The sequence below is a fragment of the Cyclopterus lumpus genome, chromosome 8 (genome assembly GCF_009769545.1).
Source record: "Cyclopterus lumpus isolate fCycLum1 chromosome 8, fCycLum1.pri, whole genome shotgun sequence".
Classification (NCBI taxonomy): Eukaryota; Metazoa; Chordata; class Actinopteri; order Perciformes; family Cyclopteridae; genus Cyclopterus; species Cyclopterus lumpus.
In genome coordinates this window covers 18,554,322-18,582,202 of record NC_046973.1, presented here as the reverse complement: position 1 = coordinate 18,582,202, position 27,881 = coordinate 18,554,322, and the positions used below count along the sequence as shown (strand labels likewise).

Sequence of the window (27,881 nt, the reverse complement as noted above, 5' to 3'; positions counted from 1 at the left end):
TTACCAATTATAAATTAATATTGTGCAAATTGTCATTCATACACAAGTTGAGTTAGTTCTGGCAAAATGTCTCTAATCAACTCAGAGATTAATGTTCTGCAGGAGGCTTCCTTTCTTTAATAATAAATGCAACATATTCAGAAGCAAATGTACCGCTGCTAATTTAGCTTTCTTTGTCATTCAAGGTTTTGTTCTGCTTTCAGGGGACAGAGTTTTGTTCTAAGTGTCACATCGGACAAGTCTGAATATTCAATATTAATAACTGGATGCATCATTAACAAAGGCTTTCTGATTTTCTGGCGTTTGCACAATACAACTACTGATGGGATGGCACTGTATGTATGAGTCACACAACTTAAACTCAGCAAATATGCAATATCCACATACACATATGTTTAGACTTTTAAAAACCACCTTTGTGCCCGAGTTGACGCGTTACTTTGAGTCAGTGTTGGATTCATACTTCATGCATGTGCGGTCATGTCTGTTTGCTGTGTATTTTTTTTATCCTTGATCCGAGTGCATGCTTTCCCCTATCTCACTTGTTGAGTGGGCTACCGTGGAGAGCTTCACATAGTATGCCAGGGCGTGTGAGTCAGACACCATCTTGATAGCGAGGGGGAAAGGAAAACATATTTAATGGCACAGAACTGCAACTGTTCCCCTTGAAAAACACACCCGGCACATATACGCAGTCACAACTGTACACTCGGCATAATCCAAGGTATAAAGACATATATTTTTTATTGTAAACACCTAGTCAAACGATGATCATTTTAACTTATTTATAATTCAGCCTATAGCGTCTCTTTATCTCAATATGATGAGAGCAGCTGCCATTTTCCAATGTCCCTTGAATGTGTTCACCTTCTTGTATGAGCTACAGCCAGCAGAATGTTTTTGTCTTTTTTCTGTACATTTTCACCGCAGTCATTATAGACGAGAAAACATTTACAGATATCAGAGCAAAGCAAAGAAGAAATAAAAGCCTCCGTTCCCTACCATTTTTGTTTCGAGTCACTTGTTCGGTCTTTTTTGTTTTTGGAGGAGGTTCAATGTCCAGTTTTGTCTGAAAACCTCCAGTACCACAAAACACACATTTGATAAAACAGCAACAAAAAAACAAGTAAAGCAGAGGCCCAAGCAATGACCCTGTTTCTTTTTGTCGTTGTCTTGTTTTGTTCCAATTTGAGGTTTATGTTTTTTTATTTTTTTTTATTTTGCATGGCTTATCGGCATTGTTAAAAATGCAGCAGTTCCTTTCGCCGTCCGACAAACATCTACAGAAATCCATTCACGAGGCTCACGGCGCATTAGACGTCTCAGCATGGGAGTCTGCCGTATTATTCTCCGTGCTCAGACTGTGGAGAGGGCTGAGTGCCGCTTGGCCTCCCAGTGACATCGGTCTCTAGGCAAAAAAAAAAAAAAAAAACGCTTTGACGGATAAGTCCATCAGCCCAGCTCTTCACAGCAACCCAGGGCAGTGTGTGAGCCAGATGACGACTTTAGGCCCTTTCCTCTTCAATTTCTTTTTTCCCAGCACCTTTCACAGGTGGCTCTCCACGTTCTCTCTCTGACCCTCGTAACACTGCACCCTGTCCGTGAGGCTGATGTCCTCCAGTAGGGTGCAGTTGCTGACGGTTCCCTCGTGAAGGGGTGAGGCGCACTGACACGCCCCCTTACTGCTGACCACCCCGTTGTGGCATCCAGCCACAAGCATGTGCGTTTCCTCAGGGCTGCAGACCGGGGAAGAGGTCTTGGCGATGTCCGGGAGATGAGGCAGTCGGGAGACGTGGTTCAACAGGCTCGCTGTCTTGGTGTTGGGGGTATTGCTGTAGGTGTGGCGGTACTCCTCCTCGATGTTCCTCCCTAGCTTCCAGCGCTTCCACTTCTTCAGGATTTCTGACTGCACCTGAAGGGGAGGACGGAGGCAAAAGCGGACGTAATTATTTAAAACATCTTTTGTTTGACAAAAGTGATTTTTGTCCAACAAATGAGGAGACTCACTTCTTTGTTGACAAAGCAGTACAAGATGGCCACCAAGAGACCCTGTGGAGACAACCAATACCGAGTCAGTCCCCTATCATTAACTCTACAATATTCACTCACACATGATTTTTGTCGATCCGATGTATTGCTGTGCATCAACGCATGCACCTTTTTTGGTTCAATGGGGCAGTTGCAAACTGTGTTGCTTTATGACAAAAGCACTTGCATGCAATCAGATGCATGTTACAGTATCTCCTGTTGTCTTTGAAGACAGTCTTTGGCTCTTCATCACGGCCTCTCCCTTGACGGTCGTCAGTATTTTGACACACGTCGTCTGTGTCCTCATATCGCAGAGGTCATTGTGTGCTTCACAGCACAGACAGCTCATTATGTTCATTTAAAATCCTCCTGACACATGCAGCGCTGCTCAAATGGAAACCCAGACATGAAGCAACATCTGTTTCGCTGAAAACAACTCATCTGGAATGACACTTAGACTAGATGAAAGCATAACTTTTCAATGTTAATTTGGCGTAGAGCGAATTGTGAGATTTGTATTTGATTAGGGGATACATTGTTACGATTGATTCAAGCTGCTTTGAACTTCCTGTTTAGACATGTCTTATCTCCTGCGTTTAGTTCTAACATCTCTCCCCTTTTATCTTTTTGTTTAGTCTGTACAGAAAAGGAATTATGAACCAATGCTGAGTCATTTCATGAATGGGATGGTTGTTGTGAACATTACAATAGAGGCTTTGGTTCAAGTCTAACCTGGAAGGAGGAGAAGAAGAGGTCGCTGAAGAGCTTGGTGAGACGCAGTCCGATGGTGGCCTTTGTGGACTCGTCCGTGACAAAGATAAAGACCACCTGATGGATGCCCAGCAGAGGGATCAGGGTTAGAGTCGACTTAGCCAACCTGAGATGGACGGGGATGAGAGACAGAGAGAGAGAAAGGACAGATGAAGTGGAGAGAATTAAAAAAAAAAATAAAGAGCAAACATTGTTTTATGTTTGAACTCACCTGAATTTGTAATCCGTGTATCTCATTTGGTGCGCTCGAAGTTTTGACACGAGAATTTTGATGATGTGGATGAAGATAAGGAAGTTGATCTGTAAAAGTCGGAGACATAGTTCATACGTGTTTAATTGCATGAAAAAAGGTTTATGTGAATTCAGCTGCCACCCCAAAAAAAAAGCATTGAAAAATCCCACTTGAAAAAAAAAATTCAACAACAATGTGTTTCTCCAAAAACAAAGCATAATCCACATACTGCACATGCAAAAAGGTATTCCCAATGAAAACCACAACTATCTGCATGGGTAAATCACAAAATAAAAACATGTTTTGCACTTTCCACTTTTGGTATTAGTGTGCACTGATATTAGAAAATCCTTTCATAGCAGCTGACATTTCAAGACACAGCAGGAGTTCCTCTAATGAAAATCACTCTTGATGTGACCTTCGTAATTAAGATGTTGCTGGTAATCTTCTAGAAATTGCCTGAACAAAGGAAGTGAATAGGCCAATATGTACATACAGTGCAGTCCTTCATTTAGACATGTTGTGATTATAATTATAATTCAGTAAAGAGCTGGAATGTGAACATTATTTAAACTAAAAATAGTACGTATCGCTTTTAGTTTAGTGATGGATGATTTGCAGCTTTCTCCATCTCCACATCCTCAAAATTATAAGCATGCTGTGGATTTAACTACGATGCATACTTTATATGCGTACGCTGCAAAGCGTACATTATCCGACGCTCGGTTAGTGGCCCTAAGCTTCATCTACGTACCACTGCGTTACTGTTGGACGTGCCTGGGAGGACATGTCCGTTCGCTTTAGTTACATGCACAGCGTCTTTTCAAAAGCACTTGGGCTCAGGGAAAGAGCGCGGGGTGGTGTTAACTTGGCTGACTAATGACTCGCATCACTAACGAGTGACTGACTAAGAAACTAACTGACAAATTGTCACTGTGTGATTTTAGTTTCATACGGGATCTCCTGGACCAAAGTCCTGTATTTGTTTGACCCACCCACCCACCGCCCCTCTAAACCGCCTCACAATAACAAAAGCATGTGTTCTTGCTGAGGCGTACACGTGAGTGTAGCTTTCTACTGATGAACATGTGGTCAGGGTAAAGAAGGAAACACTGGAATGGGAAGCAGCCCTCCTCCCGTCCCTGCGACAACTCAAACACAGGAATTCCTGTGAGATACAAGGCCACTTAGCAGAAAGATTAATGCATGGAAAATGTCGGGATGTCTGTGTAACTGGCCTGAAGTTTAGAGACATGACAAATGGGATTTATATAAAAATCCAGAACTGACCTTTGCAGAGAACACCTTCAATGAAGGCCTGGTCTCGGTATGGATAAGGGTGAGCTACACTAGCAGAAATCCTATTTCTTTAATGCAAAAACCTTGCATTAAAGTTTGAAGATGTTTTCCAGATGTTTTGCCTAAAGCATATACTGCCTTTTACATTTCATGAATAAATAAGGTGTTGATTATTGAATAGTGTACGAATGGAAAATGCAGGAGTGATAAATACGTAGGATTCTAGAGCGAATGCAATTTTCTTTGTCAAAACAATAATGTATAAATGGCATTTGGGATTTAAATGTTTAGTAAAACAGCATATCATAATGAGAAAAGGGGAAATGTAATGGTTAAAAAAATAAAAAGCAACAAAGTTAGAGCAAGGAAGGGGAAATTACCACAACTGCCAGCAATATCGGGGAACGGATGATCCACCAGTAATTCATGTTTATATTTTGCCCCCAGCACCTGAAAAAAAAAGAAAATCACAAAAGAAAGATCAGTTTAGACGACCAGAAACACCTCGCATGCACCTCAAGGCTCGGAAAACACATGTCACTGACACTGTTTTACTGTTCCTCTCCCTGCTGATGAAATGTGGCAGCACCATGATGGGATCTTAAATTGTTTGGATCTATTACATAACATCACACTGTGTCGGTGGTTTCGAAAGTGTAGCTGTAAGATCCCTTTTGCCATTTTTTTTCCTGGATATGAGGTTGTGTCAAAATGTAAAATGTTTGCGCCGGGTCAGATACAGATGGGAAGGAGAAAGAGGGAGCGCTATGGAAACTTACTCTTGATTTTCATATAGGTGTTTAGCTATCACCCAGGGCACGAGGAATATTAACGGGGTACCTGTAAACAAATGAGAGCCGTCTAAATGCAAAACACTAATTTTGTCTACCAGAGCTACAGCATTTTAATATTTAATCATGCATTTAATACATCTGCTCTAATTTAATTTCCTTCCATGCACATAACGCATAACCTTGCACCCCACCCCTAGCGAACTAGCTCACCCCAGCCAATGCACAGGTAGATTTTGAAGTAGTTCCTCTCCGTAAACACAGTGATGACCAGGAGGTTGTGGAGGTAGATGCCTTCCACCAGCAGCCAGTAGCTGTTGGCCATGATACTGTACTGCATCATCACCATGGCGATGCGACAGTTAACCGCTGTCTGCAAGACAGCAGAGAGGTTTTGGTCCACAGATGAATAAAATATCAAGCAGTCTGATGTGAAACCGTTTGAGTCAGCGTGATGTGGATGGTGAGATCATTGCTGCAGCAGATGGGAGCCCCTTTAACCCAGCCTCAGCCAGCTGTGACCCCCAAACAACTCAACCACGTGGTGGTAGTACACATACTACAGCTTACCTTTTACGAGGCACGTACTGATGCATGCAGTATGCATTCAATTAGGACAAACTACTTGGTCACAACATTGCAACTTGAACTTTGACCCTCTTGCTCAGAGGATTGTGGGTCAGCAGGGCCAGAAAAGCAGGCTTGCTTGCAGCACTGTGTTTGACACACTATGTGTAGGGACACATACTCTATTATGGTAGTATGGGTATTGGACCGCACAGACTGTCTTTCTGTTTCCTGTTTTAATTTGAAAGTTTGGTTCTACATCCTGTCTGTGAGTTCAGTTTCACTCGTTCCTCGTTAGTCCTGCATTCACATCACCTCCTGCTCAGCTGATCTTACTTCCCTTACTTCCAGCTGATATTACTTACACCTGCATGTGTGAATCGGGAAGCGTTTTGTGCTATTTAAATATCATAAATATCATCACATGTCTCTGCATTCTGCGTATGGGTCCTCCCTGCCTGTCCGGTCCACTGCACCATAACGTTTGGATTGTTGAAAAAAAAGAAAGAAAAGAAAGTACCCTTCTCTACTTTCCCAAAAAATGACTACCTAAAGACAAAGTCCATCACTCTGTGACGTGTTCGATCCCTACTGACCTCATTGTTGACCAGCAGCTCCACTGGAGGCATGGATGCCCGTGGGAATCCCTGCTCCTGGTCACTGCTGAGGTCCTGAGACGTGATGTTGGCCTCCAACAGCGCGTCTTTGATGAGGATGGACAGCGCTCGCAGGATGAAGGAGGCAAACAGATTCATGTGGATGTTGTTCCTCATGCAGTGCAGTTTCCTGATGAATGAGAGGCTGTCATTGTCTCCAAGATAATCATTCACGCATCAGCAAAATTGCAACGCGGGCTTTCTATTTAAAGTAGCAGTTTGAGATTTAGGGTTATATGGTTATTTACTTTCTTACCCTGCGTTGGATGAGAAGATACTTTATCATGTCAAATATGAATCTACAGTTAGTTCATTTTGTGAGCATCGGATAGAGCCATGGTCCCTGAATCCTTGTGTTTGATGGACAGACGTTAATGTCGTTATCCGTCATTTCATCCAAATCTCCACCAGAGAGCGAAGACGTGTATTTCCAAAAGGTCAACGGTTGTGTTTGAATTAAATCCTTATTACCTGAAGAATATGAGGATGCCAAGCGCCAACACCAAAGCCACCAGTGATAAGGAATAGCCCACAGTGTACATGATCCGAATATGGCCGTAGTACTGCTGCAAATTACAACGCAGACGAACACATAGACTTTAGATTTGTTGCATTTATTTGAGAGGTTTCCGTTTGAACTGTTACTAGTGTATTATTTCTGTCTATTTTCTACTATGAGAGATGTTTTTTTTTTTTTTTACCAGACTTGGATCATTAGAGTCACACTCGCTGGTATTCTTCATCGTCACCCACTGGCCGTTCGCATCACACTCCTGATACACCATGCCGTGTTGAACTAAGCAAACACAGACGGACATGTTTCCATCAGCTGTCGGACATTTCAAAGTACTCCGCAGCGACTTGACAGTACAGCTGGTATCCGCTGACCCTTGTGTCTCTTACCTTTGTGGTGCCACGGCAGGTACCAAGGACACGACACATTGACTGTGGTGTTGGGGAGTCCATCAGGCCAACAGGCGTACTTGTCAAACTCCCTGTTGCACACGAGGCCTGGGAATAAAAAACAAACAAACATGAAATATGGGTAATATCATACTATCTCAGATCTTATCTTATCTTACAAGCTATATCTAGGTCTGTGTGTATGGTCTGGCTAGGTCTAAGAAGTCATGGAGTAACGTCTTTGAAGCGATGGCTTCTGGTGGCCAACATCTGTACACATCTCGATCTTTCATCTCGTCTTCGGAGAAAAGTTCTCTATCAATGTGACCTTCTGCTTACACACAGCTTTCATCTTCTTCAATACAGGATGTTAACAGTGCGGTTTGTTAGTGGACATGAACTGGTGGATGTTCAGCTCCTGCTAATTCGCCGTTACACTCGGTGGGGTGACGGGACCGGAGGATGGAGTGCAACGGATATGTGATTTTACCTTTTTGAAAGTTGGAGCGTCTCCATCTCCATTCCACGAGCTAACAGACCATAATGCACCTGAAGAGCATGTAGTTTAAAAAAAACGCTGTTGATGGAGTGAGCCGGAGCCAGAAGGCAGAGAGTGTGGTGCAGCAAATAAGCTGTGAGACGCTGCAAGCAGAGTGATTATTCAATGTTTGGAGCAGGGAGCGCGACCTAACCATTACCAGCTAGTTCACACTGCATCGCAAGAGGACGGTAAATGTTGTTTTTTATATAAAAAAAACAGATTTCAAAAGATGAGTAAGGAATCATAGCTTATTATAATGTTGCACTTTGTTGTTTCTGGATAAGAACCTTAATACCTACCATTTGTATTGATTGGGGATTGGATGCCAGTGTTGTAAAAGCAACTAAAAGCAACTGTTTAATTTTTACAACGCTCACATGACGGTCGTCCCTTATTGTAACCTACTGACAATTATTTGGTGGAGACCAAAAACAGAACTAAAAGTAGAGTGAATGTTGGACTTTAATTTGCTAGACACGCTACTCCAAATTAATGTTTATAAATTGCCCCAAATCTGCTGGATGAGTAATAATAAACAACTGTAGGATAAAAGGTTTGCCATATCCACTGTAGAAGACAACAATGTATGTTAGCGTTGTGTTTATAGCTTGTTTCTGCAGACCCCAAGTCATCAGTTATTGCAGGTTTAAACATAAATAATGAGTTACAGTATTTATTTATTTTTTAGCTCACTAGTGCTTGGCGGGTCTCGACTGTTGTTGCGATCACACTCCTCCATGTACAACTTCCAACTCTCCTTCAGCTTATCCAAGGAAGCAGCGGGAGACACCTAAGGAAACGGTGCACATGCAACACATTGATGTATGAAGCAATTGGGCAAGAGGCATGCTGAGAAACTGCATACAAAACCATGAAGACAAAGTGGCTGCATTAAGTGAATTGGCATTCATTTGTTTTACTTCACTTCATATAAACAGTAGCCGTAAACCACCCATTATCACGGCACTGTGTGTGTCCCACTCTAATGTGTTGTCTGCATCGGGGGGAGGGGGGGGGGGGGTCTTGTGCGCCTGTGTGGACGAATGTGTGTGATTAGAATCAACAAGGACAGACAGTTTGTTAAGCCTTCCACACCACGACTCTCTGGCTAGTTTCAGAAGGCAGCAGAGCTAACAAAACAACACCCACCCCCACACTGTGAAGGCCAATGACTACTGGCAGACTTACCTTGAGGCTGTTTACTGCTGGGATAAGTGTGTGTGTGTGTGTTTGTGTTCTCTCTGGACTTACCTCAATGCTGCAGGAGACAATCAGCATTGCCGAAAAGAGGAACAGTCGTGACATCCCTTATTCCTGCTGTCGGTGCTGGGAGGGGATACTGCAGGACGGGGAAGGGTTTTCACCTCATAAGGGGGCTTATCTACGCTCGCCACACTGCCTGGATGACACAAAGACACACAATCCATCAAAAGCTCATTGCAAACACACCACTTATTACCCTCTGCTCCACGAGAAACAAGAGGCCCGAAGCAGGAAAGGGTTGGGTCATAATTATAAAAATATTTGAGCCCCGGGTTAGCAAAGTGGACTAATCATAACTTGACGTGTCCAGAACGTCAGACACGTGGCCAGAATGCTGTTTGTCCCGCCGATAAGACCTGCTGTGGCTCAGCAGAGCTGCAGCCATGCAGGAAGTCATCTCCGAGCGTTTGATCGAGGCGCCGCGTCAACGTGTGCCAGAGGTCACTCACCTGTGTGATCGATTCACGCCGCAAACTCCGCCCCCCGCCTCCCCCCTCCCCGAGAGATTTTGTTTGAAGCCAGAGAACGGAACGAAATCTGAAACGTTTCTGCAAAAAACAACGTTGACCATGGAAACATTTTTGGCTAAAACGTTTCAAATTCCATTCGGTTCTAGTCTCGTGGCAGCGAGGAGGAGGAGGAGGAAAACAAGGAGGAGGAGGAGGAGGAGGAGGAGGAGGAGGGTTCATGTTGACGCGCTTGTCATTTCTTTTTACCGGCGCTCTTGTGATAAGAGCACAATGCATCATAGGCATGTGTTGAGGGTACAGCAGAGAGGCTGACACACATGTGGGTGAGGACATGCTGTGTGGTGGTTTTCCATGGGATTCCCTCTCTCTCTCTCTCTCTCTCTCTCTCATTTCCTAACAAACCAGTCCACATGCATCATGTTCTGCAACATAGCACCAAGTAGGAGGAATGATTACCCGAAATCAGTCTTTCAGGAGGGATGACGAAAGAAAGACAAGAGAGAGAGAGAGCGAGACACTTTTGCTGACCCCATTTTTATATCACTGAACTCATAACTGAACTCATAACACTGGCCTTCACTTTGGTGAAGATCCCACATGAAATTATTTTTATATGAAAACAATATTTCTTAAAGTGAAGCATCTTTTACAATTCGGTGAGTGTAACAAGTTTCCCTGTTACCCGGTGAGTCACGGACTTAAACAGAGGCAGCAACACGGCTCGATGTAGTTCACAATGCTTTTATTTGCAACAATCACCATACGGGCTCAGTGACGGCTCCTCCGTCCTCCGTCCTCCGTCCTCCCTCCTCCCTCCTCCCTCTCGCCTCTCAGTCCCTCCTGCTCTTTATTGGGAAGAGACAGACAGATTAGCCCCAGCTGAGACTGATTAGACATCAGTCCGGCACTGTTCCCTGAGCCACACCCCCGCTCCACCCACTCTACGGCTGAGTCTAACCACACCCCACTGCCACAGTGACTAACCGTTAACGCCACGCTGAAGTCACCTCTCTTGACCCCTCTCTTGACCTTTCTTGACCTTTACCATCCTACATAATTTTTCCCGTCTCACGTAACAGATGGGGGACGTGTCCATGCTTTGATTCTTGTGTATTTTCAGAAGCCCCAAAAGCTGAACACAAAATCCGTCTTTTTCCTAAAGCGAGCACGCTAAAAGAAAACAACAAAAAGACATGAGAGGAATTATTTTTTATAAACCCTGAGGACATGTGCTCGTACGTTTCCTCGTGCATTATAATTGGATGTGTTTGATGGAAGACGATGGGAATCACGGCACCCATTTGGTCGAAGCTGGACAATCGGACTGATGGCAATTTAGCCTTGGGGGGGGGGGGGCCGTCACACAGACTATATTTCTGGGGTTCTTATGAGTGCTTGCGATACCAAAATCTTGCAGAATCTTGATATCGAGATTAGAGCTGGAGTTGAACTAACTTGCGGTTACGGTATCCTGCAAGAGCTACGCCTCTGGGCTCCCACGAAGCTGTGAATCGCTCGGCCCGCTCTGGATTCAGACCCACCGAGGTTCTCTAGAACGTGTTGTTTTGCAGAAGCGAGCTCTCTGTTCCAGGAAATAACCTCGAGCTCTTATCGCTATTGCTGCACATCTGATTTAAGAGGTGACTGCCGAGAGACATAGACGGCAGAGCCAGAGGGACCTCTCAGGCCGTCTGGGCCTTTTTTCCTTTTAGGATTTTTCATTGAGTTAACCAGACAAAATGGTTCACCTCTGCCTGGCGTCTGTGAAATATGACATAATGCTTTTTGAAAATACAAAATGCCCATTGCTCCCCTTTGATTCCAAGGACAGACAGCTATTTGTTTGACTGATGCCTCGTCATTTATTTCTATTTGAGTAAAAAAGAAAAATACACTGACGATCTCAAATGAATGACGCAAATTCCCTGCATGTCCCAAACAACACAACAACTGTTCTTTGTTCGAGTGCATGTTTTATGGCCCAATACAATGACCACTAACAATTACTGGTGATTGTTCAAGAGTACTTACCTTTCATTGGATTACACTGTCTAACAAATACAATTACAAAAGGGGAGGATTGCGTGCGTGATTGCAGGTTGAGGGAGAGCAGCGAGGATTAAAAAAACAAACCTTTTTGGAAAACACAATAACTGTCTTACCCCTCCTGCGTCACACCAATTCACACAACTCCCCGTGCCTCGAACGAGGCCTCCGGGCATTCATTATCACGACATTCACTGATCTAGCTTTGTTTCTGAAATATCTGACAGAGACATCCACCGAACAGACGCAGCACAACTCCAAAACTGTATTCTGTGCTTCCCGTGTTTGGATTAATAATCCATGGAAAAGCATATACCGTAAAGGCTGCTGATGTTACACCGAGCAGAAACCGCACTGAATGAGAGCCTCACTGTCTGATAATAGGGTGAAGCAGAGTTCAGAGGAGACCAGCCATCGTGCAGGGAAGCCGGTGCATCATCAGTGGATAGCACTCGTATCCGTTTATTTTTGTGGAAATGGTCAACTTCCGCTATTTGACGGTAAAACTGCTGGAATGTGTATTTTTCTTTGCAGTAGTTGAGTGAAAGATGACCAGAAAACTAACTTCAGTCTCTGTCTTGGTCTTTTTTTTTCTTCTTTCTGTGTCAGCGTTTGCGCAACCATTCTATTGTTTGCATTTCAGCTGTTTTTTGTTTGTTTTTAATCTGCCTTGTTTACTTTTACAGTAATGTGATTTCGAAACATTCCCCACACATTGCCTATTGTTTGCTTGTATTTTATATGTTGTAATACTATTTATTTTGTATTGGGCATCCATTCTGAGCAGAAGAAAATACAAGATGCATTGCCAATAGCAAAGTGTTTATGAGAAGGATGTTTCTTTAAAAGTACCTTTTTTTAAATTGCAAAATCAACAGGACCTCACAAAGTTAGATCAGTGTGACTGAACAGGAAATTCATCCTGACGAAAGCTTCCTGTTGATGTTCTACTTAACCGAAAGACACATTAGCAAAAAATAAATCAAAGTGGTTTGATTTGCAGTTACAGCATCGCATCAAATATGTTGCAAAAAAAAAAACCCGCAAAAGAATCTCAGTTCTCGCAGGAGGCTTTTTGTAGCTGAAAATCTTTGAGCTGTAAATATAGCAATTGCACAGAATAAAGATGAAGCTTTGCCTCAGCTGCTCATTAAACTCTAACCGGCAACAAAAGCCCATTTGTATCCGCAGTGTTTGCCAGTGTCGATGTCTTAAACGTGCACACACACTGAGAGCAGCAGCGTTTCGTGCCTTGTGGAGTGTTCTCCGTGCAACGGGTTCCTCCAAGTTGTGACGAGTGAATGTCTCTGTGATTTTTTTATTTAGAACAAAACTGCGACGTTCCATAATAAAACATGTTCTTCCCTTAACATCCACTTTGTCCACGCCTCACTGAACGTGAGTGTTTGCTAAAGTGTTCCTTTTTTTACCCTGCGAGCTGCTCTTACATGCACGCCTTTTAGACATGTGCTCAAACGGGTCAACGGGACTTTGTACTCCACTGAATATTTTAAGTCGAAATGTGTCAACACTTGTCTCACTTGATTATAAAAACAGTCAATTAGTTTTTAGAGTATTTGCAGAGAAATCATATATATCATATTTCACTATCCAGAAAGTAGTTCACTGTCCATCTCATCCAACGTTTATGAAATAATACAATTTGTACAAATACAGGGAATCTTGATCTGTTAATAGTATATCTGATTATTCATCACCTGTTCATCTTCAGCTTCCAGCGACGTTTTATTGAGAGAAAAACATACCGTATTTATAGCCAATTAAAAAGGACTTTTCAAACTATTTTCATTATTTAAACGTGGACGACGGGAACAATAGTGTGTGTACGACACATGGTCGGAGATGGTGTTGTTGAGCCCCAAAAGCACACGTGGTTGTGTGGTTAACCTCTGAACTGCTCAAAACGTGTGTCACTGACCCCGGTGACAGCGCGAAGCAGCAGAGTGGGACTCACCTGCGCCGCGTCGCGGCTCCAGTGACCCAGCAGCTGGATGCTCGCAGCATCGTCTGAGTGCAGGCTATTCACAACATTCGCATATTCAGAGGTCAAGTTTGCAATATGTGGGTGGGAGAAAAAAATGACAACACGGTTGTGTAACGTTTGAGATGTACCCGTTTTGCATCAGTGTGAGTGTGTATGGGGCTTTTTTTGTGTTGTACGGGTGTGTGGGAAGATTTGGATGCTGTTTCATACACTGTTTTATGAGGTGTGTTGAACCTTTGACCTGTGCCCGCTGTGAACAACATGCCAACAGGGAGCCTTTGATTATCAGTTACCATGTTCACCATCCTACACACTTTTTTAACATTTCATAAAGATGTATTTGTCGTAATCATCACTGCAGAAGACAAACCCACATTGGACTCTTTGAAGATAAAAGAAAGGGGTAGATGAATTGTCTTAAAAACCTATTTTGGTTGATATTAGCTTATTGCAGATATATTGGTGTCAATTTTAGCTGTTAAGAAACCAAAATATTGCGAATGTGAGAATAACAGTTCATTACAATAGTCAATAATAGAAGAGATATACTCGCATGTGGTTCAGCTGTTGATAATACAGATTTAGTTTGTTAATATTTCTTAGGTGGAAGAAACCAGATCCTTTTTGGTGGCTGTCATGCTAATTTTGTGATTTTAACACGTCATTTAATCTTATTAAGAAGCTTTCCAACCTTCTTATAATCTAACCTCTCTGCCTTGTGTTATGGCCATACTGTTAACTAACACTTTAACAATGGACATATTCAACTTTAACATGGACATATTGTATGTGTTTATAAAATATGATGCAACATTAGTATGTAAACTACCAACCAAGTTAGAATGCGCTTTATTAAAACCTTATACAACATTAACATGCTGCCTATACTTTAATTCATTGGTAGTAATACAAATATGACACTGACGGCTCACTATTATTTTGAATTTTATTTTGAATAGATGCATGAAGTAAAGCATCTGAATATTTCTTCACACACTGCAACCAGATATATATTCACCAACAATCACGCTAAACCCGCCTGATTATCATTTGAGGGTTCACACAACAGCCTTTTATGTGTGAACAAATGTCGCTTGATAAATGTTGCATCAGCTGAGAGATTCAATGACACTTCAGTAAACATCTGTAATGATTCTCTGACACTGTACGACATCGTTTAGTCTTAATAAGGGCTGGAGTTCAGGGACAGGGGCCACTGTTTGAAAAACAAACGCTGTTATCAGAACCACATGATAAACCTGCGTAATTAGGTCTGATGGGGACTGGATCTGTTAAGGGGGTGATAAACAAATACACATTTTAAAAGGAAGAGAAAAAAATAAAGCATGCCTTTCCCCGTCTCTGGACACAGTTTGTCCCCCGAGAGTAAAATACGACTTGGCAGACTCACAAAGCAGATCTGAAAACTTCAAAGAGACGAAATCAACACTTTCCGGAGACATGAGGACACTAATGAGACTGCTGCTGATCGATGATGCATGGCCTGTGGGATGAGTCTCCAGAACAGAACCAACAAGAGAGAGGAGACGCAAAAGAGAAGGAAGACAACAAAGTACAGTGACTTACTTGACTTTCTTCCGATGTCGCCACATTCAGAGATAATCCTTATTTTTGCTCTCTAGTCAGACACAAAAAGAAACTATGTTACTAAATGTTTAATATGTTCAGAAGAAGAACTCGCAAAAGGCCCTCATGCCCTCTGTAATGTAACTCCAAATAGACCTATGTGTGTATCCACATGGCTCTATTGTACAACCAGCCCCTTATGGATGCTGGCAGGCAGTGTTTATGTTCACTAATCCCCGAGCTCCTCCATGCACCTCCGTCAGTCCGCTATAAGCCTAACATTTATCAAACACTTGGTTTGTCATAAACAGTGTGGCAAAACTGCAATAATCCCATACATAGATATACTAAATAGCTAAACCCTTATTCAAAGTGCTGCGCAAGTCAGCACAAACCATAACTTGCAAAGAAGAAGCTGCAGAAGAAGAGGGCGGGGACGACCTTTGGAAACACAGACTTTAAAAAGAGGGAATTATTAGTCGGTGCACTTCACTATCTTCAACACCATCAGTTCAGGTAATAAAGTAAACCATAAAGCCAGCCGGTGCAAATAACGGCTTCATAGGTGTCTTCTAACTTCTGTCGAACCAGCAGGAAAGAGAGACTTTACGCCACAGAAGCTTTAAACAAGGAGACGTAAAAGCATTAATCGAGTGGATTATGCTTGAATCGCTGCTGTGATGGAGAAGATACGGCCGGTATTGTTTTATGTTGTTATTGTTATCGCCAAAATCCTCTGAGGAGACCATAACAAACAGTGAATGAATGCCACTAACGGGTTTGCCCTCTGCACCAGAACTTTATCGCTATAAGATCGTTGCACTGGATGACAAATTGCTTTCATGCAGTTTTCAGCGAGAGGCATTAACATGAGCACATTGATGAATTAATTACCTTCTGAACTAGATTTATATTTCCGACTGTGAAACATAAAGTAGATTGTGGCGATTTGTTTCTATCTCACTCGGCTCCCACAGCTCAGGCCCCTCCTCCTCTCTATCGCTGGTATGCTTCATCTGCGTTATCTCACTCCATTTCCCCCTCTTTGCATCTGTATCACCCTCAATCTCGATGAACTCCATTCCTCACAACCTCTTAGCAACTTATCCATCTTCTCAGTCATACACACACTGTGCTCTGCCACTCGCTCTCACTCACCTCTCAGACGCACACTTACAGTAGATGCTTAAAGCCATCATTATGTAAACTTCGGCTCAAGTGCTCTGTCATGCTCCCAAAATAATGTTGGCTCGCCAGAGGAGTCTCGTTTGTATTCTGTTTTTTTCCCATGCATACTAAGTTGTTGTTTTGTTGTTGTCTCCAGCTGCCTGTTGGCTACAAAATAAATCAAAGGTGCCTCGGTGTATTTAATCTTAAAGAGACGTCTCTGTTCGGCTGCTATGCTAACGTTTCAGTTATGTTCTGAGATGCCCAGAAAGCCCTTAAGTGTCATGTATTCTCCCATGAAGAGCTAAGGGTTCACTTATTACAAATGACCCCACTTATGAAGGAATTAACCACACAAACAGTCCGGGTCGCTGTAACCGACGTTATCTACGACCACGAATCAGATGCAGTAAATAGCCAAACAGAAAGCTGACCCATGAATATGGACTGTATGTCATTTAATACATACACACATTTTTAGCATTTTACCCGCGTCTGCACATTTTAATTAAAGTACAACACATCCTGCCTCCCATCACAGATGTAATATAGGTCAACATTGTTCCTACTCTAGTATATATGTTCCATCTGTGGGTTTGTGTGCTGCTATAACACAGTCATGTCACAACAATGTGTGACTAACCATGATCTGTATTATTGATGATTCGTTTAGTCCTAAAAACGTCAGCAATCCCAATGAAAATGCCCATGGCGATGTCTTCAAATGTCTGGTTTTATAATACCAATATATTCTGTTTACTATCGTAGAAAAAAAAACTCCAAAAAATGACGTCAACCTTCTATTTATTTATCTGTATTTAGGACCTAAAAAAAAGAACAAAAACAAAATCCAAGACGTTAACTTTATTTGCTTTAGAACATCAAAGAAACGAGAGAAAAATCAATGAAGGAAAAAACTCAAAATCGGATTATCAAAATAAGAGTCAGATACATTTTAGATATAAAAGATGGTCCCTGGATGATGTACAGCAGCTTAACAAGTAGAACATAAAACAGTACACGCCTGTTAACAACATGTGGGTGGTTCTGTAATGCAGGTAATGCAATCAGCAAACAGAGACTAATTAGGCAGTAAAACACATGCACACACATAGTCCTGTTTGTCCATCTTCACGAGGACCCTAAATTGACTGCACTCACGCCCACCAACTCAAACTGGTTCTGACAGACAGGACGAGTCACAGACAGCAAAGCTTTCGGCACGTCTCACTTTGGATGTATACGCATCTTCTCTGGGTCATAATATCCTGATAACCAAAACACTATAAAAGGGAACTACAAAGAGAGGTGGATTTAATTTAAACGTGTCCCATCTTCCACTCGTGTGTTTGCGGATAAGATGTCGTGTGAGGCTGTTTTTAAAGCTCTTGAAAGACCCTCAGCGGTATGTGCATTAATAATACTCCATAGAAGCAGCGTGCTGGTGTGCAATGAATATTGGATGTGTTTAGCTTACATCAACTCAGCATCTCTAATGGCAGCTCTTTGGAGGAGGGGAGAAGATGAGGTCTGGCAGGAGAGAGCTGTGGAGCCGACAGGCATGAATCACCGTGCAGCTACAGAGAGGTGAGAGAAGAACAAATGCCCTTCTGCAGATTGTATAACTTAGACACAAGTATCTCTGTCTTGCATGTAAAGCCAGTTCAGACTTAATACACACCACATTTTAGAGCATGCACAACAGAAAACCCGTGGATTTGGCCTAATTATTTATCAGCTCGATATGCTGGTATTTAATCAAACGATCTATTGTGTTTCTAATTCAAAGTGACCTTTTTAGCTGCTTCTTGGTGTCACTTCTTTGTAGTTGTTCACATGCAGAAAGAACTTTTTTGTTTTTTCATACCCTATTTTTACTGCCTCTTGACCCGAAAAGAAGATCACAAGCTATTTTGGTTTTGACCACGGCTCAAAGGACGGATGAGACGGGATCGCCATGAAATGGGACTCATGGTGCCCGGAGGCTGAATGCGGTGACCCCCCCCTGACCTTTCCTCGACCACGATGTTTACATGTGTGTTCTCGACATCTATTGGATGGACGGCCGTGAAATTTTGACGGAGACATAAATGACTTCCTCCTGTTTTTGACTTTTTTTGTGAGTGAAAACAATATTTCAAGCCACTCCTCTCAGCAGTGTGTGTGTGTGTGTGTGTGTGTGTGTAATGGAGGCCAATGTCTCCCGCTGTGTACACAACATGTGGAAGCCCACGTCCCCCCGTCCCCCCCGAGCCCCCGAAACACACTGAATCAGCAGTCTCTTCGGTGACGCATGCAGGCAGACATGTTGTTTTTCAACTCTGACCAAAACAATCACCACCAAAGGAAAACCGAAGAGAAAAAAAAGCTTCATTCATTAAAAGTCAACACAGACAAAAACACTCCATTAATATGACACTGTCTGTAGTTTAAATCCCTTCGTTTACATCCCGCCCTCATTCCGAAGCGTTTACCTGTTGCAGCTCTAATTATAAAAGCAGCCCTTCAGCTGTGGAGAAACTCCTGAAACTCCTTTTAGTTTTGTCTGTTTCCTATTTTATTTTGAAATGTACTCTCCTCATGTCCCATCTCCCCTGTTTCATTAGATAATCCGTCCCTCGTCTGGTGGTCTGCGTTTGTTGCCTGTTGGATGTCCTGCCTGTGTTCCTCATGCCATACCGGTTTGTCATCAGCTTTGCATTTTGGTATATTTCCTTTGTACATTGTATACTGCTTCAGCCTGCTTTTGTTATTAAAGCCAATTGTGTTCAATTCAACCCGCATGCCTGGTGTTCTGCATTTGGGTCCTCTTTGAACTCAAAGGATTATGAATGAGTGCATTTCCCAAAATATCACACTATCCCTTGAAGATTGGTAAAGGTCTTAAAGGTAAAGGTCAAGTTACAGTGTTATTAACAGTTTTACATGATCAATTAATGTCACATATATGGCATGTGAGATATCTATTCTCAATATGTGTATGTAGAGCATACTTCTGAAGTTATTATGCAGTGTTGTGAAGTTTCAGAAAAGAAATCTCTCCCACAGTGGGACTAATTTCCACTCTTGTTACTACTGTATGCTGCATAGCTCACAGTGCATGAATTGCGCTCACATACACTTTAGCTTTTGTTTTATTTAAATTCACATGCGCTACTCCTGCGACCGTGCACAGCTTGTGTGTATTTTCAACGCACATTTCCTCGCAGCTGGAAGACAAAACCATCATTTTATACTGGCACATCTTCTGGTTGAGGTCTCTGGAGCTCAGTCGGAAGCAAAACCATATAATATATATAGTCGTGGTCCATTTTTTCACGAGCAAACATGTTGAAACTTAACAGTAAATATGCTGCATACTTTTGTGGTTGTTCTAGATCACAGTTGTGATTAGACCTTTGAGGTCAGAGAATCCAAACTATGCAGCAATCACCCTTGTCAGACCATTTGTTTTAGTATCTTTAATGTTTTTGTCTCGGAGTTTAAAGATTGTTTTTCTTTCTGACTACACGGATGTAATCAGCAGCTATTTTCTGTTTATGTTTTTCCTCTTTTCTTGTTTAGTTTCTTTTACTGGAAGCTTCTCCTGAGCTGTGGTTGTCGCATGACGACCTCATTTAGAGCCAACTGCCAACTGATTTGTGTCTCTTCACTCATTCAGATGGAAACACAACTACTACATGAAATATGTCAATCTGCTCTTTCTCTGTATTATTAATGTAAATCACGATAATCTAATTATAATTTTTGGTACATTTATTATTGTTGCTTTTATTTGCTTACACCCTCGTTTGTGTGTTTTTATTCCTGTGAAGCCTCACCACAAATGAATATGTTTTATGTGCGTGATCAAGATTAGACACATCCAATTGTGGGACAGAAGCACCTGCTATTTAAGTCAGACTATACCATATAGTCATATATGTAATCATTTCACAAGAAAAAAGGGAAAATCACAATTCGGCATATAGACGTGGTTCTCTCCATAATAAGCGGTGGACCAGAATTCACAGATCATTTTGTTTGTGGCTGGAGGAGAAGTTGTCGCGTGCACGGCGTGCGACCCAAAATGGCGAAAAAACATAGCTGCAACAGTTTCCAGTTGAGCAGTTGATGAGATAAAGCGACTTGTTTGTGCTCTGTACTGAGATAATAGGCCGTGTTGGGGAGCAAAAAGGAGCTACACTTGACCCTCGACCTACATGCACATTGTGAGAGAGGAGGGGTTATTTTTAGTGCCTCACAGCGTGGATCTGAGCAAACAGAAAATGGCTCGATACCGTAACCTCCTCCGGGGGTTTACAAAGCAGTTCAGAGAAAAAGAAAAAAGCCTTTTTGTGCTCTTTTATCTTCCTCTGCTGCTATTGATTACCCTGCGCTAAATGTTTATCCCCAGGTCTCCACCCTGCATGGAAATGTTTCTGTGTACACTGAAGAGGAATTTACATCCCACAAGACTGTGCAGGTTAAATGAGCCCCCTTTTCAAACTCTCAAATCTGATCCACGACTTGACCAACAATGACCCGGGAACAGCCCCGCGCCTTGTTCAGTCAACACTGGAGCGTGTAGCTCGCTCATTAGTGAGAAATCGCATAAGCCACGTTGAGCCTGATTGTGTGATTCATTGTAGAGCACAAGATAGCACAAGTGATGAGTCATCATCACAGCCCACCGGCTGCTCCCAGGTCAGCGTGACTATATCATGTCCAGTCGTGACCTCCAGAGTATGAAGTATAAACCTTATCCTTGATATCATTTGATGGGTTGAGGGACATTTACCAGAGACCCCAACAAGTCCTGTTAAGTGTTAACATATGGGGAGAATTACATTATTATTGGTCCAAATGCATTGAGTTAAAATATCAAATACCTCTGGCTCTCCCCTCTCAGTGCCATACTTTGTTCATTATATATAATCAACGGTGTTTGACAGTTTAATATAGAAGACTTCAAGATCAAATATTTCATAAATAAGTTATAAGTTTTTATCATGCAACCCTAGCCGGGTAGTTTGAGATCACCCGTAAGAAAGCCAATGTCTTGTTTTAAACAAACATTTTCCATTAAATTAAGTAACGCAGACTTTGGAGCATGATGTCCTGCAATAACATCTCACTCCTATCAGCTCTGTGCGATCTTCAAACTCCAAAACGGAGTTGTGTATTCAGATTTGAAGTCAAACTGAAATTAAGAAAAAGAAATCAAATCCTGAAGAAATCAGAAAAAGGTGGGCGTGAATGTTCTTGTTCCGGCTGACAAAGCTGGTACTGTAATGCGATAGGTCGAATGTCTGTGTAGGCGGGCACTAAAAATAGTTCATAGTTTTTTTTGCTGTTATGACCATCTGTGATCTGCGCACGCTGTTTGTTGTCATTTGACTGAGTGAAATACAACATCACACTAGCACGTCCTGCCAAGTGTTTGGTGTAGAGGAGCCTGACGTACATCACCGATGCTATTTAACTCGACGTTTGCATGGCTATACAAGAACCGTGAGGCGTTACAGTCCGAGCAACAGCCTCAAAAGTCAGTCCAACGCTACCGTGGAAACCCGTCTCAACAAATATGTCAACAAATAAGTAATACTAACTGTATGTCTGAACCATATCGTGCTGCATGTAATAATACCGACTCCAGAAACTCATTCTCTGTAACAACTAGTGAATAAACTGGACTTCTCTTTGCAGAATGAGTCATTATTAATGACGCCAACATTAAGAGCGAGCGGGTATCGAGTTAAGATAATGGTCAAATGAATCTTTAAGTGAAGCTCACACACTCTCGGATGCATATAATCCTCAAATTATTCCTCGTGTGATTATCTTTGAACTGATTGAGGGTCTAAACGCTTTCGGTGTCTGGCTGAAAGCAAACCGTTAACAAAACCAAGAGCGAATAATTGGGTTTCTTCAGAGCACTGCGTCTCGTTTTTTTTTTTTTCTTCCACTTTGTTCATGACATTAAAATAGGTTTCTTATGTTTAGCGTGCGGCGGAAGTGGAACAAAAGGAATCACACGATGTCTTCTGATGTTTTTTTTTCAAGTGCGTATTCCTTTTTGATCGGCGCTGCAGAAACAATTGAGCCAGTTTGATTAATCTTGTCGTTTTGTCCACTTTAGTGCCAGCAGCAGCATTCAAACATTGTCTGGATTTTGTTCACAAGGGCAGGAAGGTAAGCTTATTGGCAGACACCCAGACCAACGTAAGTGATGGAATGTGTTGCACTTCATATCTGATTTTCTGAGAACGAAAAAAAAGCAACAGACGCTGACCAGAGACCAGCGAGCCAGGACACGTTCCCCCTGTAGCCAGTGTGACACGATCCCAATATATAAAAAAACAAAACAACAACAATGGTGTTATCTAACCGCTGTGTGCGTCCTCCATTATCACAAGTGGTTTTCTGTTGCTATAGCAAGTGGGTCTGTTTATTGCTCAATAAAAAACAAAAAAAAAGGTAATTGGATTCCCGTCTAGAGGTAAAGAGCTCCTTGCAAGAAGAGGTTTCATTAGAGGAACTGACGGTACTGGCACATTGTTGGGTGTGATTTAATAAACTCTTAATGTATCCGTTTAACCCAGCACGCACCTGAAAGTCGGACACCAAAATCGGCCATAAAATCGTGGCCCCCGAGCAACATGGGACTCGATTTCTATTTAATAATGTTTCCTGCTGCGAACAGGAAGGGATTGGTTCTGATTCTTCGCGCTCAATCGTGTCCATAGACACTGTGCACATGAACACACAGTACACGTGTGTGTATGAGAGTGTGAAGGAAATAAAGAGAGTGCAAAATATTGGTTGAATCAAGGGTTTGAATTAAGTCCTCTCTAAAACTTGAATGTACTTTTTTTTTGTTGTCAGATTGTTGTCCCCTGCAACAAAAAAAAGGTGCACGCATCACCTCTAAGGTGATGACTTTTGTGCATGTCTTTGCATGTTATTATCTGATTCTGATGTCCCCCATGTGTACACACATACAGTGCGAGTGTGTTTACTGAGGTACAAAGACGAGCTGAATGGCACTCGTGGCTAAGTGAAGCCCAGCGGCCGGACCCTTATCGCCACTCGGTTACAATCCAGAGTGACAGCGATTTGTAATGGAAGCTATTCTTAGCCCTCCTGGGTCTGTCGCAGGGGTGCGTTCGCACCGGAGCCTGTAGAGCCGCACGGGACATCCATACGCACTTGACGGCTGCTGACACCCTCATCATACCTGTCCACCACCACAGGCCATGATCCAGCTGAGGATCTCATGAACCTCTCTCTCTCTTTCCTAATTTGTTTCTATGTTCATGTCTCATTCTTTCTCAGCTCTCTCTAGTCGAATGGAAGACAGAAAGAGAAAGCACAGAGCTGCAGTGTTTCTCTCTTCTCATCTATCATCTTGTTTGATGGCTCAAACTGTCCGGAGACATTAGAGACACGTCCTCTCTCTCTCTCCTATGGAGCCAAATCCAGATCCAATAGTCTTGTTGGTTTGAAAAAAAAAGATTTGAACCCCGAAAAAATAAGATTCCAAACTGCAAAGAAAGGATTGAAAGTTGAAAATGTAAAATCTGCTACTGAAAAGATGAAAATAAATCTATTTCTTTATAAAAATACAACAAAAAAAACAGAACTGAATCAAAATTATATTTAACCCAACAAAACTTTTTCATACACTTGTTTTTTATTTCGAATACATTGTTGTGTAACTATTGTCTCTCTTCCCTTCTCAAACGGTCACCTCTCTTTTACCTCAATCTTGAAGGATGCCAATCATCACGTGCAATAACATCTTCATGGGCCGACAAAAAAAAGCATTTCAAAGTCTTTGACAAGACGTTTCGAACAGCCGCAATCAAAAGATGTGCACTCGAGTTCAGAGACTCATTGATCTCTGTCACGTGTCCTCCCCATCTTTAATTTATTCCTCATTGCACGTCTTCCCCATATTTCTCCAGCAGCCACCGAGCTCAATGTTTACAGAGACTCTTGTCTGTGCAGCCTGAGAGCTCTACTCAGCGAGTTACAGATCAAAGATGTGCAGAACAAGCACACGCTGGTGGACAAGGGAAGCTTAAGTGCTCCGCAGACAGCGCTGAGATGTACTGTTGGACCTGGATCTGGATGCCTCTCCATCTTTTTTTTTTTTTTATGTTCTTCTTCTATAAACGAGTGTATGTGAAGTTAATATTTCCTTTTCAATTGCTTACGTAAAAGTAGATGCCAGGCACAAATCCACCTGCTGGGTACGACTATTTCACTCCTTGATGAGTCCTATGCAAATCACTTCCTTTCAATATGTTTCTATAAGTGCCATTTTCTTGATTCTACTGTGATTCTTCAAGATTTTAACATTCATTTCTTGAGGCGTAAAAAATAAATGTGTCTCAATGTGAGACGACATGACTCACTTTGATGATTAGACTGCGGTTCCTTTGCTCCGTCATCATGTGCAACAACTGTCACGTCCGTCAACTTTAATCAACTGTTATTACTCAGAACACATAGAAGCACATAAGAAGCATTCGCACCTTATGACAAATCACAACCGAGATCACAATATATGATACCGATGCTGTTTTGCTTAAGGTGCAAAATTACACAGAACGAGTGAGGAAGGAGAGTCATCTGAGTATCAGTGTATCTTTTCTCCAGTGAACTCTGTGAGAAAGAGATACATATACAGCACTCTATTTTGTGAAGAGGTCAAAAAGCACTCACTGCTATCAGTTTGATCCCGTTGCTCCACATCACAGTCTCAGTCATCTAGCCGGCGAGCTTTTTTCCGATGCACATTGCGCTGTGCATGCATATGAGGGTCAAATGAACAAATGCAACCCCTGACCCCAAAAATCTGCATTTTTTTTTTCCACATCATGCATAATGGAACGACTCACGACTGAGAAAAGTTCACCGTGCTGATTGAAGTCGCACTTAGAGAGCAAAGGATTACTTCATGCATCCCCAAACTGCACTGACGCCTATTCTGTATGCATTGAAGCGCCTGTACCGTCCACTAATGTTTGTAAATTACCTTGACACCATACAGCGAAGGCATCACTCATTCATGGAATGCATATGTATGCACAGGGGCTGATGTGCATCTCCTATATTTGTTAGGGTGGTGATGCATATGTCTATTTAGCTGCCTGTGAGAGGTGTTTACCTAACAATAGGCATATGTGTTAACTACACTCTGTGAGGTGGAATACAAGTTACACGAAGGACTGAGGCATGTGGTTCTCTTTCTATCTGATGTTGCACAAGCGGCTCTAATTCGGATAAAAATCCCCTCCCGTAACATTTTATTTGTATGTATTCAGTGTACCAAGTGTACTCAGAGAAGCACTAATGTGTTTGTTCTGCCCAGTACATGATTATGCACAATGTTTCTAATGTACAGCACAGGGTGCCCATGGTCAATGTGCCTTAGAATAAATAAGAAATGTAAATATGTTTTGTTAAATATTTGTTGAAAGTCTTGAGCTTGTACACATCCTCAGTGGTTTTAGGCTTTAATATGTTTGATCATTCTGTGTAAGAAATTACATTAATTGCACAAAGAGGGCAGAATAACAAAATGAGTTATTCAAACTAACGAGAGCCTTCATTACACAGTCAAATAAACCCATTACCTCAGAATAAAATGCAACAGCCAAAGTTTTCAGCATCCAAATCACTTTAAAGTTCCATCCTAGTATTTGTAGCATTTTCCCGTGTTGTAATAAAGTGCTTTCATCCCTTTACAGCCTGATTCATGTTTGCTCCTCGTTAAAGCAGCTACATTGTAAATGTTTAATGGCAAACCATATTTCGTTTTTGCAGCACAGGCTGCAATTAAAATAGTTGAAGAGGTGGTGCAGTTGTGTTCCGTGGGTGCTTCATCCCACAAACAGTCAATGTGATGATATTATAGCAAACAGTGCATTATTGTAGGCTGTACCTTGACATCCACTCCAACTCAAACACACGTGTGACCAAGTGCAGATCCCAGATAGAGGCTGCTTTAGATAACAGCTATTTCAACAGCAGCGATAAATGACATGACATGCAGCTGCTGGAATTCTGATTACAGAAATTAAGCCAAAATGTGAAAAGAAATCACAAGTTTAAGTGACCAAAAACGTCTTCTGCACCACTCAATAAATCGTTTACTATTCCCCCTATAAAGTAGAGGTTTACTACAGCTTGTAGTTTGTTTTAAAGTTAAGTCATATTTCTGTTCACTTGAAGCACACTCGTGTGAAATATCAATCAGATTAAAATAATTGGAAAAAAAATTGGAAAGCAAAATTACCGTTGACAGCACGGGATTCCTCTGATGTGCCCACTCTGCACTTCTCATCTTCTGGGCAGCATCTGGCAGAAAGATATTTCCTCCCAGTTCAATAAGTGACTCCGCTGTAATCCAACTTTTCAAAATAAATGACCGCACGCGCTCATGCTTCACGTAAGGAGGAAGTCCTGTGTGTCCTGTCAGCGGCAGTGAACACCTTCACTGGTTTTTTTTGTTTTTTTTTTTGCGTTTGAAAACAAAACGGTTTGAAATGGAAATGAAATGTTTCCAAAAACACGTTTTGTACTCTGGTCGTATTTGGAACCGGGGTCTGAATGAGCGCGAGCCGCACCGCTGCTAATGTGCGCTCCTTGTACCCGTGTGATGTAACATGGATGGGTGGGGGGTTAGAGCGGACCCAAGACCAGGGGGTATGGCGTGTGCGCGTGTGTGTGTGTGTGTGTGTGTGTGTGTGTGTGTGTCTGCGTGTGTTTATTTCACAAATTGACAGATTTCTGACCACCATAATTTATTGAAAGCAACCATGTTTGCTCGACTTCACCCCCCAGGTGGAGAGGGTCAAATTTGGAATAGATGTCACCATGAATCTCCCTTTGTTCATAGCTGACATTGTTGGTATTACAAGTGTTATGAAAATGTGTACCTATGAAAGTCAGTCCTGTCTTTTTAAATACGTGCACATTTGCAACCATTTCCATTACCAAAATACTGTCAACAGCAATAAAAAATGTTCAAATTAGGTTTTATTTAATGCTATGGACTTCTTTTAATGAATTTAGGAAATATCTACAGATGCAAATAGACAAATTGTAATTAAATAAACACCTACTTTTGTATTCTGGTTGTTATCATTTCACTAGCCTGAAAGAAGATGTTATGGAAGCAAAGTTGCCCAAAATCTCTGTATTGATCAGTGAAAAACAGTTTTGCCTGAAGGTCTCTCATTAATATTCACTGTAGAATGTGTCTTGTTTATTTACTTGTTAGTTGTTTTGTCATTGCAGACAAGTTCAAGTAAGTATTCCAGATTTGTCCCAGTGTATTTCCCATTGCTTATGTGAATGACATCAGCTGGTAGGAAGTAAACATGGACCAAGCCGTTGCCTAGCAATGCAATGTTGTTGAGGATGGTAGCCTACAGCTTAACGATAGACTATGTGCATAGGGGGGACTCAATAAATGTGATGTCCATCACCCATTCATTTAGCTTAGTATAGGGACTGAAAAGAGAGAAACACCAGCAGCCAATTCATGTAGCTTAGCATAG

General features: G+C 42.0%; 1 protein-coding gene across 4 annotated transcripts; it reads right to left on the bottom strand.

Moving 5' to 3' along the window:
* Window positions 1-14: 14 nt before the first annotated feature.
* Window positions 15-26,981, bottom strand: gcgra (glucagon receptor a). Of its 4 annotated transcripts, XM_034540474.1 has the most exons (15): window positions 26,615-26,961; window positions 15,160-15,211; window positions 9,040-9,187; window positions 8,482-8,578; window positions 7,248-7,355; window positions 7,046-7,140; window positions 6,816-6,910; window positions 6,285-6,474; window positions 5,335-5,494; window positions 5,110-5,170; window positions 4,711-4,780; window positions 3,011-3,099; window positions 2,761-2,905; window positions 2,008-2,049; window positions 15-1,912 (listed from the first exon to the last, which is right to left on the bottom strand). In XM_034540474.1, exons 3-15 carry the CDS (start codon window positions 9,091-9,093, stop codon window positions 1,547-1,549), a joined length of 1,572 nt encoding a protein of 523 aa, XP_034396365.1. In that variant the 5' UTR covers window positions 9,094-9,187; window positions 15,160-15,211; window positions 26,615-26,961; the 3' UTR covers window positions 15-1,546. The 4 variants fall into 4 exon arrangements, with proteins under 4 accessions (XP_034396365.1, XP_034396368.1, XP_034396366.1 ...); XM_034540477.1 differs by lacking the exon at window positions 15,160-15,211 and having other exon boundaries at window positions 26,615-26,981; XM_034540475.1 differs by lacking the exon at window positions 15,160-15,211 and having other exon boundaries at window positions 9,040-9,183.
* Between the last annotated feature and the right edge of the window lie 900 nt (window positions 26,982-27,881).

Bases quoted from the DNA above. Each gene is read 5' to 3' on its own strand.
- gcgra (XM_034540477.1), bottom strand. From the start codon at position 9,093: ATGTCACGACTGTTCCTCTTTTCGGCAATGCTGATTGTCTCCTGCAGC. The intron at 5,495-6,284 runs GTCAGTAGGGAT...GCTGTCTTGCAG, and splicing joins AGCTGCTGGTCAACAATGAG to ACAGCGGTTAACTGTCGCAT. The intron at 3,100-4,710 runs GTAATTTCCCCT...CGACTTTTACAG, and splicing joins CGATATTGCTGGCAGTTGTG to ATCAACTTCCTTATCTTCAT.